Here is a 20,376-nt window from a genome sequence, read left to right on the forward strand (position 1 = left end):
TGAAAAGGAGATGGATGTCTTATTTTATAGGCTGAAAATTAGTCTAGAAATGAATCGAGTTTTAAGTAATCAGAAACTAAACGATCTTGGAGCGTATTTGAATTGGTGACAAGCCGAAAAGTACCTATGGTTTAATTAAATACGGTTATTAATTTTATCTACTATAATAGCAAAGACTTACCCATGTTTACAAGGCCACTGTTGTTAAACAGAGTACCAAGATGTGGTCCAGACAAGGAAAGGAATGTATGGAGTTTTGGTAGAAATGGCTTCATGTGAGGATGAGAAACTGCCCCTCGGATAATTATGTTACCCAGTGAGTGACCAACGAAGGATATCCTTTTAGGGTTGAGATTGTAAGCTTCAATGTGATATAGAATCTCGGATACTAAACGCTCGGTTAGCATTTCAAAATTTGAAAAGGTGTCGCCCTGAAAAAGGAATACTTAATCAACCAGGTTTTCTGTCATATTGAAAATAAAGCTCCTACAAGAATTTGTCATGTGAATGCAAAAATATTTTCAGGTTGGAAATGCTTAAATCTACTACAGTGATTCCGAATATTTGTTAATGGGTAAAATAAAATAATTAAGAATTAAATATGGGTAGACTATGTTAAAAAATTGTCAAGAAATTCCGTACCTGATTGCGTTCAGACATTAGGAAATCCAAATTGGCTCCTGGTAGACCCATTTCAAGATAAGTTTTTATTAGTCGGAGGTCAGCAGAGTTGCCATCAAGGCCATGAACACAGATTATCAGGTGGAGACCATCTGGTGATAATACCCGGCAATCGTCACTTACGTGAAAGTAAGGAACTGTAGAAGCTAAACCTGAAAAGTCACTGTGGAGAGAAAATCCAATTAGTGAAATTGGTATAAATATCTGGCTGTTTTTCTTTAAGCTATCTGCCTATTCATTTTATTATTGAATCAAAATAATTAGATTTTATAAGTCCAAAGCAGATCTGATATTAGAACTAAGAGATCAAGTTTAAAATATAAACTTTTAGAACTTGGTATGCTTTTACATAAATGACATATTATTTAAAAACAATTTATATGATTTGTATGTCCTCCTACTGTACTGAGGTATTAATCCCAGAACTATATTTGAATAACTTTACAGCCATTAATAAGAAATTGTCATACCACTGAACAGAGAAAAATAACATTATTAAAAGGATTACGTACTGTATGTATTACCTTTCAAGTTGGTGGGAATTGTTTTACAACTGAAGATGATCATTTTATTTTTATATACCAAAATAATCTTGATGGGAGTAAAATAAATTAACCCTTTTACCCCCAATGGACGTACTAGTACGTTTCACAAAACTCATCCCTTTACCCTCATGGAAGTACTGGTATGTCCTTGCAAAAAACTGCTATTTACATTTTATTTTGCATATTTTTGATAACTTTATGAGAAACTTCAGGCATTTTCAAAAAGAATGAGACCAACCTGACCTCTCTATGACAAAAATTAAGGCTGTTTGAAAAATATTGCAAAATGTGCTTGAAAAAAAAATGCCGGGGGGTTAAGGGTTGGAAAGTTCCAAATAGCATAGAGGTAAAAGGGTTAAGGATAGTTTATACAAGTTTCAAAGTAAGGATATTTTATATAATCTGCTTTTCTGAATTGTAATTACTGTACCAATAAAAATAAAAAAACTAGAATTTGAGTTCAGACTGTTTATCACTTCCTTGAGCAAGGGATCTGCAATTTGTTTTGTTTTCAGTTGCAAAGGTAACCAGTGTTCCTGGTACTGTAGCACAAGGATGAAAATAGGTCATTTGAAACACAGCACTGGAGAAATGGGGTCTTCATAGACCACAGGTGGAAGTCAACTAATGACAAATTCTAAGATGAAAGCCTAAAAAATAGTTTGGTGACTCTATGCACTGCACATGAAAGAATATTTATGTAAATGGAAAAATATCTACAGCATAGAGAATGATTGACTATATATCAAACAGTTAACCACATTTTATTTCACAATGCACATATGAGAAAGGCTCTCGCAGATAATTATCAAATCTGAGGTTTCGATCAACTGAGTTCCACAGCATGTTAGAGAAATCAACAAAATGTAGCAGATGAAGTAGTCTTGGATAACAGGTATTTCTCCCAAGAAAACTTCCAAATTGCCTCAAGTTTTTACTGGGAAAGTTAGAAATAATAAATCTAAGGTAACGACATCATTTTTAGAAAGTAATAATATTGTGTACCTTGACTTTTTTAATCTTGTAGGGTTAACTATAACATTAATTCTCTTATATGTAGTGTACTAATGTATAAATGGTTTTCATGATAAAAATCTCTTAAATGATTCCAAATTAATTCATATGCTCTCTATATAGCTTTTAGCAATTGCAATGAGTAGCAATGTTAAGTTGACAGGTCTTCAAAGTGTTTAAATAACCTGCTTCTAACCTGCAAATAGGAGGGAATTAGCTTTAAGTCTTTCCGTAAATATACTAAGCTATTACAGTATTATATTACTGTAATATCTGACTTACAGAAAAGATATAATTACTTTAACATGATGTTTTTTCTGTATTGAAGAATGCCATTGTGTAAGATACATTTTTCATTTTGTTAGATTTATTGTTTTACAAAATCTGCCATTCATAAACATGAAAGATTCTGGAGATGTTAAATGTAAAATATGTATCATACTGATACAACAATAAGCATTATAGGTATGATTTGTAAAATTTGGAAATGTAAGAAATGATATAAATTTCATAAACATACTTCGTAACTGTAAGAAGGATTGAAAAATGTAACAATTTGTATTTCATACACAAAGGAAATGAGCTTTTTAACTTTTTTATACCTCCCTAAAATATTTAATACTACAGATTGACACAGTAATGTTTACTGTGGAAGTAGCAGAAGGTGAAAGAGAGGTTTGAAACTGTAGTGAGAGAAATGACGAGAAGACGAGAAACCTGTGTGAATATGAAGTAAAATTTCTAAGAATGAAAGGCAAGTAGTAAATTTAGGATTGGAAACTTCATAAACACAACAAAAAATACAGGATTAGATGAGATGATTCATCAGGCAAAGTTTACCCTTATACTTTACCTTAATTCCTGCTTCCTTCCTTCCACCTTGCTCTCCAACCTCTCTTAACTTTATAAACTTCTTGGTCCAAGTGCAGGATTTCCCCTTATTTGAACGACAGCGTTGAACTATTACAGCTAGTACTGTATACAGTATAGCATTAGTTCTGCTGTATTCTTGAATCACTATCACTAAACATAGCCCTTCAAGTATAAAACCCATTCAACTTACAACTAGCATTCTAAAGCTAAGGACTAAATTACTAATTACAGAAAGGAAAAACAATTGAAGAGGTAAAGCTAAAAATATGCATACCTATAGAGTAACCCTTGAAAATTAATCTGCTGTTTGAAATCTTCCTTTGCTTTGACAAATGCCAGGGTATCAGCTACAGGTGGATTAAGTTTAGGAGGTAGAAGATCAGGTGGGTCCTCTAAACGACCTCTTTCTTTTCTTAATTCAGACGGGCAGGTACACTTGGGCTCCCCTCTCTCTCTATGATGTGAGAAACAAAGTTTTTTATACGAATATTTTGACGAGACAAACATTGTGTAAATCATTAGATTCAGAACATATCTTCTAAACATAAAACAAAAGTAAAAAATATAATAAATGAAAACATTGAAACAAAAGAAATGCTGATCTAATTTCCTTATTCATAATTAATTGATTGAGTAACCTATTCTGTAGTTTGTACTAAATGTGACCTATTTGGAACAGAAACATACATTCAAATGTCTAAAAACTGCTAAAGCAATTTCAAAATTAAATAAAAGAACTTAATAAAGAGCAGTTAAAAAGAGATGAGAATAGTGAAATATAAAAGTACTTTATTACCTTGGCGAGGGTGGCCTCGGAGGGGGAGGTATGTCTGACAGGCTGTCATCAAAACCATCGGTAACAAGGTCAGGGTTGATTTTTCCATCTGAATTGACCTTGGGTGTATCATCAGACTTTCTAGTGACATCCTGAAAGAGCCTGGATTCTGCGTTAGCAGCTTCCTTTTTAGCAGCATTTTGAGCAGCTTTTAGCAGCTCTCTTTGTGCTTCTCTATGAGCCCATACACTAGCCCCTTGCTGCTCTAGGAACAACTCTAGTAATGTACATTTACTATCCGCTAAATGTGTTGGGGGTTCTGATTTGGAAGATAATGGATCCGATCGTCGCTGGGATTTTGCCTCTTTAAGCTCGCCTTTATCGATATTTGGAGGTGGTGCAGACTGAGTTCGAACACGTTCCGTTCCATTCACGTGTTGCTGATTCAGTTTCGTGGGTGTGGGTTCAGACAACCTATCAGGGGTGCCAGCCATCTTCCTACTTGGTCCCCTTTTCTCTGGTCTACCTGGTCCTGAAGATGGCTGGTGCCTCCTTTTCATAGATGGAAGAGAATTGAACTTATCGTGTCCATGTCCAGATTTCCTCGAAGTCCTTTTAACATCGTTCAAAACCTCACTTACACTTTCGTACACATTACTAATATCTTCTAATTCAAATTCCCCACTGTGCCTTGGAGTAACAGTGCGCGAACTGCCACGGCTGCGTTCGCTTTTGTACCCCTCGTCCCTGTGAGCTTTACCCGTTTCTGTTTTTGGACTTTCACTGCGTGGTCTGTCTTTGTAACCTACCATGGCACGTTTAGCACCTCTGTCTTCCCGTGGTATTCTTCCAGTGGTAGCAAACCCACCCCTCTTCAAAGCCTCTCTCAATCCAGGCAGTGGATCTTGAAATTCCTTCGGTGGCGGAGGCAGAGGTACTTCTTCGTAGAGATGGGATTCTGCCCTGTTAGAGTTGTTAACTTTCTGCAAAGACACTGATTTTTTAACCTCTTTCCTGTGAGGTGATTTCCTTTGTTTTATCTGCAGTTGATCATTGGATGCCGACCGATGAGTAACCTCCTTATTACTAGATTTAACACCCTGGTTTCGAGATTCAGATCGACTAACTCTAGGGTTTCCTGGACTTCTTAATCCCGGTTTATTTTTGTACTTTACCCCAGGTATTGTTTTCGTACCCTCAATTATGTGCATTTTTGTTGACTGTGTTCCATTCAACTTATTGCTATTTTTCGTTCTGCTGGATTTTGTTCCGTTGGATTTTACGCCATTGGACTTTGTTCCACTGGATTTAGTACCATTTGAAGTTGACCCGCTACTGTTAGCTCCATTGGTTTTGAACTGAGCTGTGGAAGCTGCCGTGAGCATGTCTTTTATAGGAAACTGCTTGATGTCCAAGTCAGGACTGACCTGACCACTCGATGAACCTGAACTCTGACGACTTGAGTTTGACACCCAACCACTTCGCTCCGAGGTGATATCACTATTAGAAGAGGAGTCTTGTAATATTAAAGGTTTTGGGTTGTCTGGAGTTTTCTTAACAGGGGAAGTCATCTTCTTATGTTTAGCCAGTGACAATGGAGTTGCTTTCTCTCCTCCTATCTGTAAAAGTGTAGAATCTGTCGCAGACACTATCCCAACCTCAACGTTAGACAGCACTGGTGGATTACGATCCAATCGCATGGGTCTCGGCAACGGTGGTGGAGGTTTATGGTGGATATCGGATGACGACTCTGAATCGGTTGCTAATAAGTCCGGCATTGATTCTGTGATCCCGGGCGAGGAAGCATTGGCTACCTCCCAAAGAAAAGAAGGCATCGAGAGAGTACTCTGAGAATGTCTCATTGGTTGGTCCCCTCCTCCACAACTGCCACTCCCCGGAGTATGAGCTCCCAAATTATAAGGCATGCTCAGAGAGGGCTCTAAACGACGGTACTTTAACAACACAACATTCTCTGCTATGGCATTTGCTTGAGCACGTTTGCTTTTGTGATTACTAGAGCCGCTGGATCTAAGTTGTTGAGCTCGTTGTATCAATTTAACCTTGAACTTCGCTCTTTTATAAGCTGCACCCTGGTTTGCTGGAAGCCTTAACTCTAATCTTAAATTATTTTTCAGCTTTTCCTTTAAGCTATTTCTAGCCATTGGAAGCTTGTGAGTTTTGGGAGGAATTGGAGGCTTGAAATCTTTTGGCATCTTGTCTGTCCGGGGAGGTAAAGGAGGTTTATCTTCCCCTTCAGAATCATCTTTATTCCCTGAGCCTTTTGAGCCTTTTGAACCTTTAGATCCTTTAGAGCCTAAGGTCTTTTCATCACTCTCGGATCCACTTCCAAGGGTGTGCTTACTACTGTTGCTACCTCCACTGTGTACCGAGGACACCCTTGAATCGTTACTGCGTGAACGACTTTCTCCCGTTTTCGAGCGTGACTTTAAAGTCCCCGTGTTCTCTTTATTTGGAATATTTTCTTTATCTATTACGTAAGTGGCAATAGAAGCCTTCACCCCATGCACCTGACCCTTGTTGCCCTTTGACCCGTATTTCGGTGCTTTCCCTTCGTTATTACTCGTTCCCCTTGAATCATACCCGCTTGTGCTGGCTGCCTTGCTGTCGAATATTGCACTTGTTAAAGACTTATTATCATGACTCGAAATAGACTTGGTGTCATGATTGACATGCGACTTTCCATCTAACTGAGAAAGAACTGAAATGGGAGGATCGGCAGCCGTGACCTTTAGTCCATTGCGCGTCTGAGGCTCCGGACGTGTTACGTCGGGAGGAATGACTTCCCGTTTTCCATTCTCTCCGTCTAACTGGTCCATAGCTATTTGGATATCAGTTGTACTTAAATAATTTTCTGAAATGAAGAAAAGAAGTATGAGGTGTTGATATACATTGCTTAGTAAAAAGGTAAGGAATTCTACTTCTGAAGGTATAGCAGCTAATTACAGTACTGTATATGCTGAACTGTAGAAGCTTTCTCTTCTTTTGAAGTTTGTAAATAGGTTAAGTAGCAAGACCATTGCAAACATGCATCCTCTGTTTTGAATAATCAACTTACTAATTTCCTTTAGTAACTTAATTCACAAGTGCAGTAATATTGAAGCAAATACATGACATGGTAGAGCTTACATCTAATTGAAAAGGATAAAGAACATATAAAAACAATATTCTATTCTATATAGTCTTTACCTGGATTAGTCAAAACTTCTTTTGATAGCATATTTCAATGTGACGAAAAATGAGAAGTTGAATAATTTCTTTTTAAATGGCTAAATGTTTAGGAAGGCCCTGGTAGCTTGATGGATTTTTATAAAAGCATTATTTTGGCTTTTTTCAAAGGAAGTTTCCTTACCAGATTTCCGACTAACGATAGATCTCCTACGTGCAAATTCTGCTACATGCTGGTATTGGTCTTCAAATATAATGGGCAATGTCGTTGCATCACCATCCATCTGAAAAGAAGATAGTTAGAAAAATTCTTTTAGGATACGGAAAAGAACTTAGCTATGTGATTCGTCACACAAATATTAATATCCCTTTTACCCCCAGGCTATTTGGAAATTTCCAACCCTTAACCCCCAGGGGGTTATTTTTTTCCCAGCACATTTTGCAATATAATTTTTTTAAATTGCTCTAACAGCCTTAATTTTTGTCATAGAGAGGTCAGGTTGGTCTCATTCTCTTGGAAAATGCCTGAATTTTCTCAAAAAATTATCAAAATATGAAAAAAATGATATTTTGATTATAAAATAAATTTTTGAATATACTTACCCGGTGAATATATAATAGCTGACGTCTCGGACGGCTCGACAGAAACACAAAAACTCGCGAGCGATCGCCATGAAGGTTGCGGGTGTGCCCACCAGCGCTGACTATCGGCCAGATACCGCATATACATGTAAACAGCCTCAGTTCTTCTCATTCCGCTGGGTCTCTATCGGGGAGGAAGGGAGGGCCTATAATTTATATATTTACCGGGTAAGTATATTCAAAAATTTATTTTATAATCAAAATATCATTTTTAAATATTAAACTTAGCCGGTGAATATATAATAGCTGATTCACACCCATGGTGGTGGGTAGAGACCAGTATTAATACAATATAGGCGTATATGCTTAGAGTTTTTGACAGTTATATCATAACAAAACCCAAATAAATATAGGTACCTGGTAAGGAAGCTGACTCTGACGATTACTCTGCCTTGTTAGTCCGCTTTCCTCACGAAGCCCAGCCATCCTCTCAGGATGCTGAAAGACTCCCAGGAGCTGAAGTATCCAGGGCGACAACCCATACAACAGGACCTCATCAAAACCCTTAATCTGGGCGCTCTCAAGAAATGACATTTGACCACCCGCCAAATCAAAAAGGATGTGAAAGGCTTCTTAGCCTTCCGTACAACCCAAAAACAAGATTAAAAATATTTCAAGAGAAGATTAAAAGGATATTGGAATTAAGGGAATGTAGTGGTAGAACCCTCACCCACTACTGCACTCGCTGCAACGAATGGACCCAGTGTGTAGCAGTCCTCATAAAGAGTCTGGACGTCTTTTAAGTAAAATGAAGCGAACACCGACTTGCTCCTCCAAAAGGTCGCGTCCATAATGCTTCGTAGAGATCTGTTTTGCTTAAAGGCCACGGAAGTTGCTATAGCTATTACTTCGTGCGTCTTGACCTTAAGCAAGCAACGATCTTTTTCACTCAAATGAGAATGAGCCTCTCGGATTAAAAATCTAATAAAATACGATAAAGCATTATTAGACATAGGCAATGATGGTTTCTTAACTGAGCACCACAAGGCCTCAGATCCACCTCGTAAGGATTTTGTACGAGCTAAATAAAACTTAAGAGCTCTGACTGGACACAGTACTCTTTCAAGCTCGTTGCCTACGATCTCTGACAGGCAAGGTATATCAAACGACTTAGGCCAAGGACGAGAAGGCAGTTAATTTTTGGCCAAGAAATCAAGCTGAAGTGAACATGTGGCTTTATCTGTAGAAAAGCCGATGTTCCTACTGAAGGCATGGATCTCACTGACCCTTTTAGCCGAAGCCAAGCACACTAAGAAAAGCGTCTTGAGGGTGAGATCCTTCAGGGAGGCTGAATGTAATGGCTCAAACCTATCGGACATTAGGAACCTTAGGACCACGTCTAAGTTCCATCCAGGAGTTGCCATACGACGCTCCTTAGAGGTCTCGAAGGACTTAAGGAGATCTTGGAGATCTTTATTATTGGACAGATCTAAGCCTCTATGTCTGAACACAGAAGCCAACATGCTCCTGTAGCCCTTAATAGTGGGCGCTGAGAGGGAGCGAACATTTCTCAGATGTAGGAGAAAGTCTGCAATTTGGGCTACAGAGGTACTGGAAGAGGAAATGGATGATGACTTGCACAAGTCTCTAAAGACTTCCCACTTCGACTGGTATACCTTGATGGTAGAAGCTCTCCTAGCTCTCGCAATCGCACTGGCTGCCTCCTTCGAAAAACCTCGAGCTCTTGAGAGTCTTTCGATAGTCTGAAAGCAGTCAGACGAAGCGCGGGGAGGCTTTGATGAAGATCCCTTACGTGGGGCTGCCGTAAGAGGTCCATCCTTAAAGGAAGACTCCTTGGGACGTCTACCAGCCATTGAAGTACCTCTGTGAACCACTCTCTCGCGGGCCAGAGGGAAGCAACCAACGTCAACCTTATCCCTTCGTGAGAGGCGAACTTCTGCAGTACCTTGTTGATGATCTTGAACGGTGGGAATGCGTACGCGTCCAGGTGAGACCAGTCCAGTAGAAACGCATCTATGTGGGTCGCCTCTGGATCTGGGACTGGAGAGCAATAGGTCGGGAGCCTTTTGGTCAACGAGGTGGCAAAGAGGTCTATGGAGGGTTGACCCCAAGTCACCCAAAGACTCTTGCACACGTCCTTGTGGAGGGTCCATTCTGTGGGGATCACCTGACCTCTACGACTGAGACAGTCTGCCAAGACGTTCAAGTCCCCCTGGATGAATCTTGTCAACAGGGAGATGCCTCGATTTTTTGACCAGATGAGGAGGTCCCTTGCAATGACGAACAGTGTGTGGGAGTGAGTGCCTCCTTGCTTGGAGATGTACGCCAATGCTGTGGTGTTGTCCGAATTGACTTCTACCACTTTGTTTCGAAGAATGCTCTCGAAACTCATCAAGGCCAAGTGAACCGCTAACAACTCCTTGCCGTTGATGTGCATGCTCTTCTGATCCGACGTCCAAAGACCCGAACATTCCCGACCATCCAGAGTCGCTCCCCAACCCAAATCCGACGCGTCTGAGAACAACACGTGGTTTGGGTTCTTGACTGCCAGGGACAGACCCTCTCGCAGACTTATGTTGCTGTCCCACCAGTTCAGGCATGCTTTTACTGGCTCGGAGACCGGGATTGACACAGCTTCCAAAGTCTTGCTCTTGTTCCAGTGTGAGTCTAGATGGAACTGGAGAGGGCGAAGGTGAAGTCTCCCTAGTGAGACAAATTGCTCCAGGGATGACAGAGTCCCTAAGAGGCTCATCCAACTTCTTACTGAGCAACGGTCTTTTTTCAGCATAAGGCGGACTTTGAGCAGGGCTTGCTCTATCCGGGTGGCAGACGGAAAAGCCCGAAAAACTAGACTGCGAATCTCCATCCCCAAATAGAGAATAGTCTGGGATGGATTCAGTTGAGACTTTTCTAAGTTCACCAACAGTCCCAACTCCTTTGCCAGACCCAACGTCCAGTGAAGGTCCTGCAGACAGCGATGACGGGACGATGCTCTGAGAAGCCAGTCGTCCAAGTACAGGGAGGCTCGAATTCCCGATAAATGAAGGAATTTTGCCACATTCCTCATGAGCCTCGTAAACACGAGAGGAGCAGGGCTGAGGCCGAAGCACAGTGCTCGAAACTGGTACACCACATTCCTGTAAACAAACCTCAGATACGGTTGAGAATCTGGGTGAATAGGAATGTGGAAGTACGCATCCTGCAGGTCGAGAGAGACCATCCAGTCTCCCTCTCTGACCGCTGCTAGGACGGACTTTGTGGTCTCCATCGTAAATTTTGTTTTTATAACAAAAACGTTGAGCGCACTGACGTCCAGCACTGGCCTCCAACCTCCCGTATGTTTTGGGACTAGGAAGAGACGGTTGTAAAATCCCGGTGATTGAAGGTCCGAGACTTTCACCACCGCTCCCTTCTCTAGTAACAGAGACACCTGCTGTTGTAGAGCTTGTCTTCTTGACTCCTCTCGATACCTGGGAGAGAGGTCTAGAGGAACTATTACTAGAGGAGGTCTGCGTACAAAAGGTATTTTGTACCCCTCCTTGAGCAACAACACAGACTCTTGGTCTGCACCCCTCTTCTCCCAGGCCTGCCAGAAGCTGTTCAGTCTGGCCCCTACCGCTGTCTGAGGACGTGGGCAGTCAGACTCTGCCACGGGAGGACTTGGATCCTCTCCTCTTGCCTCTCTTTCCGTCGGCACGAGCGCCTCCCCTGCTGGGGGCTCTGCCACGAAAGGGCGGGATAAATCTAGTCGCTGGGGTATCGACCTTGGGCCTCACGACATAAGACGACGAAGGAGCTCCCTTGCGAGCAGAAGTAGCCATCAGGTCGTGTGTATCCTTCTGCACAAGCGAAGCCGCAATGTCCTTGATCAGCTGTTGAGGAAACAAGGCAGCTGATAAGGGGGCAAAGAGAAGCTCAGACCTCTGACAGGGAGTAACTCCTGCTGAAAGGAATGAGCAAAGAGTTTCCCTCTTCTTCAGGACTCCAGACGTAAAGGTGGCGGCGAGCTCATTGGAGCCATCGCGGATGGCTTTGTCCATACAAGACATAATAAGTACGGAAACATCCTGGTCGGCAGACGAGATCTTCCTGCTTAATGCTCCTAGAGACCAATCAAAATAGTTAAAAACTTCGAAGGCCCTGAAAATCCCTTTAAGGAGATGGTCAAGGTCCGAGGCGGACCAACAAACTTTAGAGCGTCTCATGGCCAGGCGACGGGGAGAGTCTACGAGGCTTGAGAAGTCACCATGGGCAGAGGCAGGGACTCCCAAGCCGAGAACTTCTCCCGTGTCATACCAGACGCTCGCTCTAGAAGCTAGTTTAAAAGGAGGGAAGGCAAAGGCCGTCTTCCCCAAACTCCTCCAGGTAACCAACCAGTCGCCCAGCAAGCGTAAAGCCCTCTTAGAAGAGCGCGAGAGCACTAGCTTAGTAAAAGAAGGCTTCGCAGCAGCTAAGCCTAGCGCAAACTCTGACGGAGGCGAACGAGGAGCGGAAGCAACAAAATGGTCTGGGAAAAGATCCTTAAAAATCATCATGATTTTCTTAAAGTCCATCGAAGGTTGAGCAGCCTTAGGCTCTTCTACGTCTGATAAAACATCCAAAGGAATATCAGTAGGCGGAGGATCAGCAACATCCTCATCTGAAGGAACCTCGTCCGACAATTGATGAGTCTCAAGAAAGGGAGAGACCTGCCGCGGTGGCAATGCTTGACAAGCAAAGTCCACACGCAAAGGAGCAGCAGTAGTAGTCGAGGCTACGTCATGTCGCTGCTGAAAGGACTGACCAGCAACAACAACAGGAGCTGATGGACGCTCGACGTCAAGTCGAGACTGCCTTGACTGCCTAGACTGAGCAGTCAAAACAACCCTTGACTGCGGTGCTTGACGCTCAACGTCAAAACAAGGCAACTGAGCTGGTTGGCGAACGTCCTGAACGTCAACACGAGACTGCGGCAGCGGCTGAACGTCAACACGAGACTGCGGCAGCGGCTGAAAGTCAACACGGGACTGCATCGAGTGAGGCTCCAAGTCACGTGACTGTCGTGACAAACTACCGACATCACGCTTCGTAACGTCAAAAGGACGAGTAAAGGCTCGTTTGGGTGGCTGACGGCCAGAGTCTCGATCAGCGTAACGGCGAGGATCATCGTGAACCTGCTCAACGGTATACTCCTCCATAAGGGAGGCAAGCTTATTCTGCATATCCTGCAGGACAACCCATTTAGGATCAACGGGAGTCGGTACGGGCCGAGACGATGGTAACGTCTGTGACGGCAAAACATTGCTCTTACTGAGACTCTCGGAGCCCGTGTTACGCTTACGCTTAATCGGAGAACAGTCTTCCGACGACTGCAAAGGGTCAGAGCTGTCCCAATGGCTACAGCCAGGACGCTGGACCTGTCCTGAAGGGACTGACTTCCGCTTTAAGGGTCTAGAAACTTTGCTCCAAGGTTTCTTTTGCGAGAAGCCTTCGGATGACGAGGAGAAAACAGCCTCGCTCGTCTTATGGTAGGGGCGATCTTGACGAGACACGCCCGATACCGCAGAGGGAACGTCTGTTCGTTGGTTAAAGCCTCTCGTCCCCTTAAGTCCTACGACATTACTTCTCCCTGGTGCAGGGGAGCCTGAAAGAGGTCTCAGACTAGGTGAACGACAAGCACGAACAGACGAACCCTCGGTCGCAACACTAAAAACACTTTGCGCACTAATCACTTTATCCCCACGATTTTCTAATGTGGCACTCTGACACTTTAACTCATTCACATCCGCCATGAGTTGATTACGGTCCGATGCTAATGACTCAACTCTCTCGCCCAAAGCTTGAATGGCAAGCAACATATCCCGCATGGATGGTTCATGAGTGCTAGTAGAGGGTTCAGGAACAACTACTACAGGGGAAGGATTAGGTTCAGGGGCATGGGAGGAGGAAAAATCCAACGACCTAGAGAAGCTTCTCCTCACCCTATCTCTCTCAAGCTTACGAGAATATTTATCAAACTCTAGCCAGTCGAATTCCGAAAGTACCACGCACTCATCACACCGATCTCCTAATTGGCAGGTTTTACCCCGGCAATTAGAACACACGGTATGTGGGTCGAGAGAGGCCTTGCGAAGACGTTTGTTACAATCCCTAGCATTACATTTACAAAATTTAGGTCCAGGGATAGGAGAAGGGTCAGCCATTTTGAAAAGTCAAAGAAAATCCAAAAACAATCCAAAGTCATCAACAATAAACGCTATCCAAAAAAGGGTTCAAGAGTTTTAATTGAAGAGAAAAACACCTGTCACTGCGAAAGCTCAAAACCAAAAAGAAGTACTTCACCAAGAATGACGAAAACTCCAGGTTAACAGCGAGCGGAATCAACTTGTCGACAAGACCGACAGAGAAGAACTGAGGCTGTTTACATGTATATGCGGTATCTGGCCGATAGTCGGCGCTGGTGGGCACACCCGCAACCTTCATGGCGATCGCTCGCGAGTTTTTGTGTTTCTGTCGAGCCGTCCGAGACGTCAGCTATTATATATTCACCGGCTAAGTTTAATATTTAAAAAATGTTTTTATAGCATTTTTTGGCAAGGACGTACCGGTACGTCCATGGGGGTAAAGGGATGGCTTTTGAGAAACGTACCAGTACGTCCTTTGGGGGTAAAAGGGTTAACCCTTTTACCCCCAATGGACGTACTGGTACGTTTCACAAAACTCATCCCCTAACCCCCATGGACGTACTGGTACGACCTTGCAAAAAACTGCTATTTACATTTTTTTTTTGCATATTTTTGATAACTTTATGAGAAACTTCAGGCATTTTCCAAAAGAATGAAACCAACCTAACCTCTATGACGAAAATCAAGGCTGTTAGAGCAATTTAGAAAATATATATTGCAAAATGTGCTTTAAAAAAAAAAAAAAAAAAAAAAAAGCCTGGGGGTTAAGGGTTGGAAAGTTCCAAATAGCCTGGGGGTAAAAGGGTTAAAAGAATAAAAATCTAATCCTATGGAAGTTTCTTCTGAGCTAATATCAAATCACTTTTGAGATGCAATATGCTCAAGAAATCTATAAATCTAAAATAATTGTCAAAGAAACTTTACTGGCCCCAATAAAACTTAAGAGGTGTAATCAACACATGGAACAGATACTGATTTCTGTCTTGTGATCCCGTAATCAACTTAAAAAATATATTTTATTTCTAATGTTGCCTATTAAAGAGTATGTTACAGTAATTACATAACATGACTGTAAATACAACACAGAATTGAGACGACGTAACGATGGTCATAAGACTGAAAAATGATCGCCACAATCTTTAATTGGCAATAGTAGTAAATAAATATTTATCTATTGTCAACATTAAAAACAGTATTGACCTATTGTGTCACCCTTAAAAACTGGTTGCAAGGCAAGAAACTGACAAGGATCCTAGTCGTGGAAATGTAATATAAATTGATAAAGACTGGTCAAAGCAGTTGACTAGTGAAATGTCACGTATGGTCACTTTTTCCAAGCTGGATTAAATCGGTATTGAATGACTGCTCGTTCTACTGCTTTTGGTGCAGAAAAGGTCGTTTAGAGAGCCATTAAACTTTTGGATAATTGTAGAGTACAGTAGCTTAGGGCTCAAGGAAAGAAATTCTAATTTTGTATTCAACTTTGCAGTCACAGTAGCTTTATAAAGTCAAAATACTGTAGGGTACATAAACTTGGCTCTACCAATGACAGCATGGAAAGCTGCCTCTCAAAGTGGGAGTTCATTCATTAGCCCTAAATGATTTAGCTGAAAGTAATGGATTCCACCTCAAAGCAGACGATAAGAGTAATCAATTTGCTTTATGCATCAACTGTGATTTGAATTTGAATTTGGGAATTTGAAGTATAGATGAAGAGATTCAATTAATAAATAGGTTATCTTGTAAGGGTAGAGAAAAATTTATTTAGTGTTTGATGCCATATTATTGATAATGAGATGGAATGATTTTGACAATATTGCTCTCTCTATAATATGATTTGCTTTAAGGATTGTAGACCATATGGCTCATTAATGGGGCATGAAGGTCATTTTAACACCGAGATGTAACTGGAGGGAAAAGCCCACAGTTGCACTTTTAATTAAGACCTAAAAGAGGTAGTCCCGAAAAAAGAAGTAAAGTGAAAGGCTACAGAGTGAAAGCAGCAACGGGCCGAAGAGCCAAGCGAAAGACCCTAGAGTGCATTTTATTATTATTATTATTATTATTATTATTAGTTATGAAGTGTACTAGCAATACTACAGTACTCAACTATGGGGAATCTGTTTCAATAGTCAATCCAGCCTGGTATGGACCATTAGAAATCATAGCTATAGTAACAAAGTAATATGATGAGGGCCACAATTAAATAAGACATAAATGAGGCACCATAATTAAACCAGGTCCTATTGTATAGGACTTATAAGAATGCATAAGACTGATAGTCTTAACACTGTCTTATGATGTAAGACTGAAGTTGTTATATAAAAGTTGCAAGCCTAACCTAGCCTAAAGAAATGGGGTACTTACCAATGCCATGAATTCTGTTTTAAGAATTCAATGTGGATAAAAATCAATAAAGAAGTAGCAGTCATCAGACTATCAGTGTGTATAAAAGAGCTGCTAAACTTGAAAAAGAAGTTGATAGTACTGTATATCTAAAGAACAATAGACGAATGGTATATAGGACAAGGATTAGAGCAGTGGTTCCCAACCTTTCTTCTGTCATTTCCCCCCTGCACCCAGTTCAACCATCCAGATTTCCCCCTTCATGTCCCGCCCAGCCCTCATGCCCACTCGCCTGCCTCAGAAATGGGCATGACACTCCAATTTTCCCCTTGAATAGCATGTCTTTGAGAACTGATATGATCATATCGCAATTGAATGGCTAACAACAAATTGCCGCACGTACTATGAGGACTTTTCGCTTGTTTTAGTTAGTAGGTAGTGTGATTATTTCCACCCTGGAAGCTTCAAATCTCCCCCCAGGTTGGGAACCACTGGATAAGAGGAAATACAGATTCTAAAAGCAATAGAGAGAGACTGAACATTTAGTTCCTGACTATACTTAATTTTTTTTTAATGAGGCGCATTTGCACCAACTCGCAGGGGTGCGCTTTTCGCTCGGAAAGGTTTCCTGCTATCTGATTGGTTAGAATTATCTTGTCCAACCAATCAGCGATCAGGAAACTTTTCCGAGCGAAAAGGGCACCCCTGCGAGTCGGTGCAAATCTGCCTCACTAAAAAGAATTGACTATAGTTTGTAAGTGGTGTCTAGAAACCTCCTGGCCATGGGGACCACAGGCTAATGGATAACACCATTATTTTCAATCTTTGGTACCGTCCAGTGAAAACACTTGCCTTGTATATTAAGCCGAGTCTAACTACTGTACTTCCCCCCAAAAGGCTTATTAGGATAGTTCTTAAAACTACTATTGCTATAGTTTATGAAATAGTGTATTATAAATTTTTAAAGTTGTAAGGGGCTGTTAAACACTACTTTAAAAAAAATGAACCAAGATTTCAATTACCTCGATGCATTCGATTGCAAGAGGCGGTAGAGAATTGAAATATCGGGAGCGCCTCACAGCTTCAGATACGACAACATAGTTTTGGTAATTACTATCGTAGCACCCACTTGCAGAGGGACGGGGATTGTCTATGACAAAAAACGCCTCGGCAAACCGTTTTACCTGGAAAAGAGAAAGAGAGATATGAGAGAAAGAATTCACTGGGTTGAAACAAGGGGTATACTCTTATACTCTAGAACTGAATTTATATTCTATTTAATAAATGGTAATTTTAAGAAATTAAGTAGCTGAGTGAGCTGAAAAATGGGATTCTGAAAGTAAATATTTATATCCAAACCTTGACATTCTCTGTTAGTTGAAGTGCGGATATTCAAATAAATGGAATTTTAATAATAAATGTTATTATTTCTATTGGGCATGCTCTACGTACTCCAAGAGTGATTAATTCACTAATCTTTTTTGGGGGCTCCACAAGGCACTAACATAAGTTGGAAGACCCAGGCCTACATGGCTGAGGATTATGAAACGCGAAGTAGGAGATGATGATTATTATTTCGATACCTGAGTCACATAGCTAATATCTAAGAGACATGAGCTTTTGGACCTAAAACAAAATATTTCCACCCCTTTAACTCTTTCCTCTGTGGTCCAACTTTACTAGAGTGATTTCATACTCGCACTGGAGGGTAGAAACTGCTTTCAGTGGTTACCACAAAACTATCAAGTATCAGTACACATGACATACAGCAGAGTAACTCATACCATATACTTTATCAACCAGACTATTGAAAAATGTTTAATGGTGATTTGTCAGTATGGCAGAACTTAGTTCAAGATTTTCACTTCCACATAAGGCTCTTTCTATTTGGAAGAATTCCATTGTCCAATAATGGGTTTCACTTGCTTCAATTTATTGTTGTCAAATTCATTATATCTACAAAATGTCTTATCTTATAACTTTAGGTAAAACATTTCCAACTGGTGTAATTTCACAAATCCACTTGCCAAATATCAAGTCTCCTACCTATAGTAAGTTTTACTTTTACCAACCCAGACGATATTTCTGCCCAACACTTTACCGAATATTCGCCTTTGTTTTAGGAGTGATTTTCCGTCTATGTTGATTATAAAACCTTTTCAAAAAGTCCTTAGTGGCATTATAATTTATTTGAGATTCAAGTGAGGGGAATATTTTCTGTGTGCAATTTATATTTATCCTAATCAATATCATAGCACTAAGTAGTTTCAGTGAGGCTGCTTTGTAAACATGAAATAAACATTGGTGAATGATATCTGCTTTATAGATCATTACATTCCATTCAAATCTGTTAATGATGTTGAATGAACATAGTAATACTGTATATACTGTTGAGAATGATAAATGAGTTTTGGAAAAGCTAATGTTTGATTCATTATCATTCAAACAATATACGGTGAGTTGCAGTTATTTACTAAATTTACAATCTGCGAACCAGAAGCATCTATATTAAAATCTCCCATAAACATAACTGGTTCTTGAATCGAATGAAGAATGGTTGAGATTTTATGTAAAGAATATTTAATAGATTTGAAATGAAAACATTTTGGCATGAAGAAATCATACAATATGCCATGCCAACCACGTAATGAAAAGCGTTGCTAAGGGGTGCTTATTTCATCGAGAGAACTGATATGATACCTAGACTACCATCTCGGAACATAATTTCATTGGATATTTTTATTGTGTGTTAACACACTTGCAATTCATAATGTGGTTACTCAAGTCTTAATTTTGGGTATGCTCTAAGTGCCTTTTTTTATACTGGACCCAACTTGGAGCCCAGGACATTTATCTAAATTACTGTACAGTATATGGATGAGGAGGCACACCATCCCACTTCACCCTCCTTCAGGTTCTATGCATACTCATGATATAAATCAAAGCTGAACAATATTAATTATTAAAATATCCTATACAGGATAAAAAAAGAAAGAGGAACAAACACAATTATAAGTTAAAACTAAATATATACGCTCTTACGACCTCGACCAACAGCAATGATTTAGGAATCTAGGGGGAGAATGAAAAAAACATACGGATTGATTAACTTACCCTCTGAATGTGATGTTGACGAGCCAAGTACTGCCTGACTGGTTCCGAGCTCATCACAACATTGAGGAAGTGCTGCCATAATAGTATATTCTCCGCACATAACTGTGCTATATCACTGTTGGCTGCAACTAAGAAATCCTCCTCACAATCGACAGCCTGCAATGCATTTCGGAACATATTACACGTCGAGAATAAATGCAGGTTATCTCAATGCATAACTAAGAGAGTATGATAGTTGTTTGACATTCCAACATGCTCTGGATAAAGCTGTTGCAAGGTCTCCTATTAATCCTAGCAGATAATATTAAAACTCTATGATTGCTACTACGACAGACACGGAACAATGTTTACGAACATCTTAGGAATAAGAGGCAAGGCAGAGATGAGAAGTAGTATGATAATTGACTTCTTAAATTCTAAAAAAACAAGACAAGCAGAACAACATTCAGTATTTCACTCATGGGAAATATCTACAAAAAAAAGTCCTAATTTAAAATTGAAGATAAAAATGAAATCAGTCACTGTATTTGATATCTAACCAATACATTCAAACAAGAATAAACATTTGAATATAACAAACCTTCGCTAGAGAGAATTAAACACTTTATCAATAAATTAAGACATAAGGTAAAAATAAATAGTTATTGATGAAAGGAAATAAAGATTCTGACTCTTCATATGGTAGTTTAAAGTGCCTGTATATATAGAACATATTTACATATGACCTATATTTTATTAGAATGAATTTAAAAGTTTTCTCTGAAAAGAGGTGTTTCAAATTCTAAGAAATCTTGAATAATACTATTCAAGCATTATTCCTTCCATTTTATATTTCATAAAAAACTGTTTACAACATAGAATAGTATAATCTTTGCAAGGCAATGCATTGGTTACACTGAAGAAAAATAGATGTCTTATTTTGTCATCTTTAAACTATGAGCTCACAACATGAGCAGCCAAATGAATATATAGTCTGATTACCTAATATCATGTACAGTATAGTAGTACATAATGTACTGTACTACTCTCATTAGGTAAGTGAAGTATGTACAGTATATAGCATTACTGAGGACTT

The 20,376-nt window shown here is 40.3% G+C and overlaps 1 protein-coding gene across 1 annotated transcript in view; it reads right to left on the reverse strand.

Moving 5' to 3' along the window:
• LOC137620482 (protein FAM135A) overlaps positions 1-20,376 on the reverse strand; it is a 138,016-nt gene that overhangs the window by 12,295 nt on the left and 105,345 nt on the right. The window contains exons 10-16 of the mRNA XM_068350647.1: positions 19,302-19,457; positions 17,210-17,371; positions 7,259-7,358; positions 3,910-6,760; positions 3,388-3,567; positions 643-844; positions 182-431 (exon numbers count right to left, since the gene is read on the reverse strand). Of these exons, the coding sequence (XP_068206748.1) occupies positions 182-431; positions 643-844; positions 3,388-3,567; positions 3,910-6,760; positions 7,259-7,358; positions 17,210-17,371; positions 19,302-19,457 (3,901 nt within the window). The remainder of the gene's footprint in view (positions 1-181; positions 432-642; positions 845-3,387; positions 3,568-3,909; positions 6,761-7,258; positions 7,359-17,209; positions 17,372-19,301; positions 19,458-20,376) is intronic.

This window comes from Palaemon carinicauda, chromosome 27, assembly GCF_036898095.1.
Source record: "Palaemon carinicauda isolate YSFRI2023 chromosome 27, ASM3689809v2, whole genome shotgun sequence".
Taxonomy (NCBI): domain Eukaryota; kingdom Metazoa; phylum Arthropoda; class Malacostraca; order Decapoda; family Palaemonidae; genus Palaemon; species Palaemon carinicauda.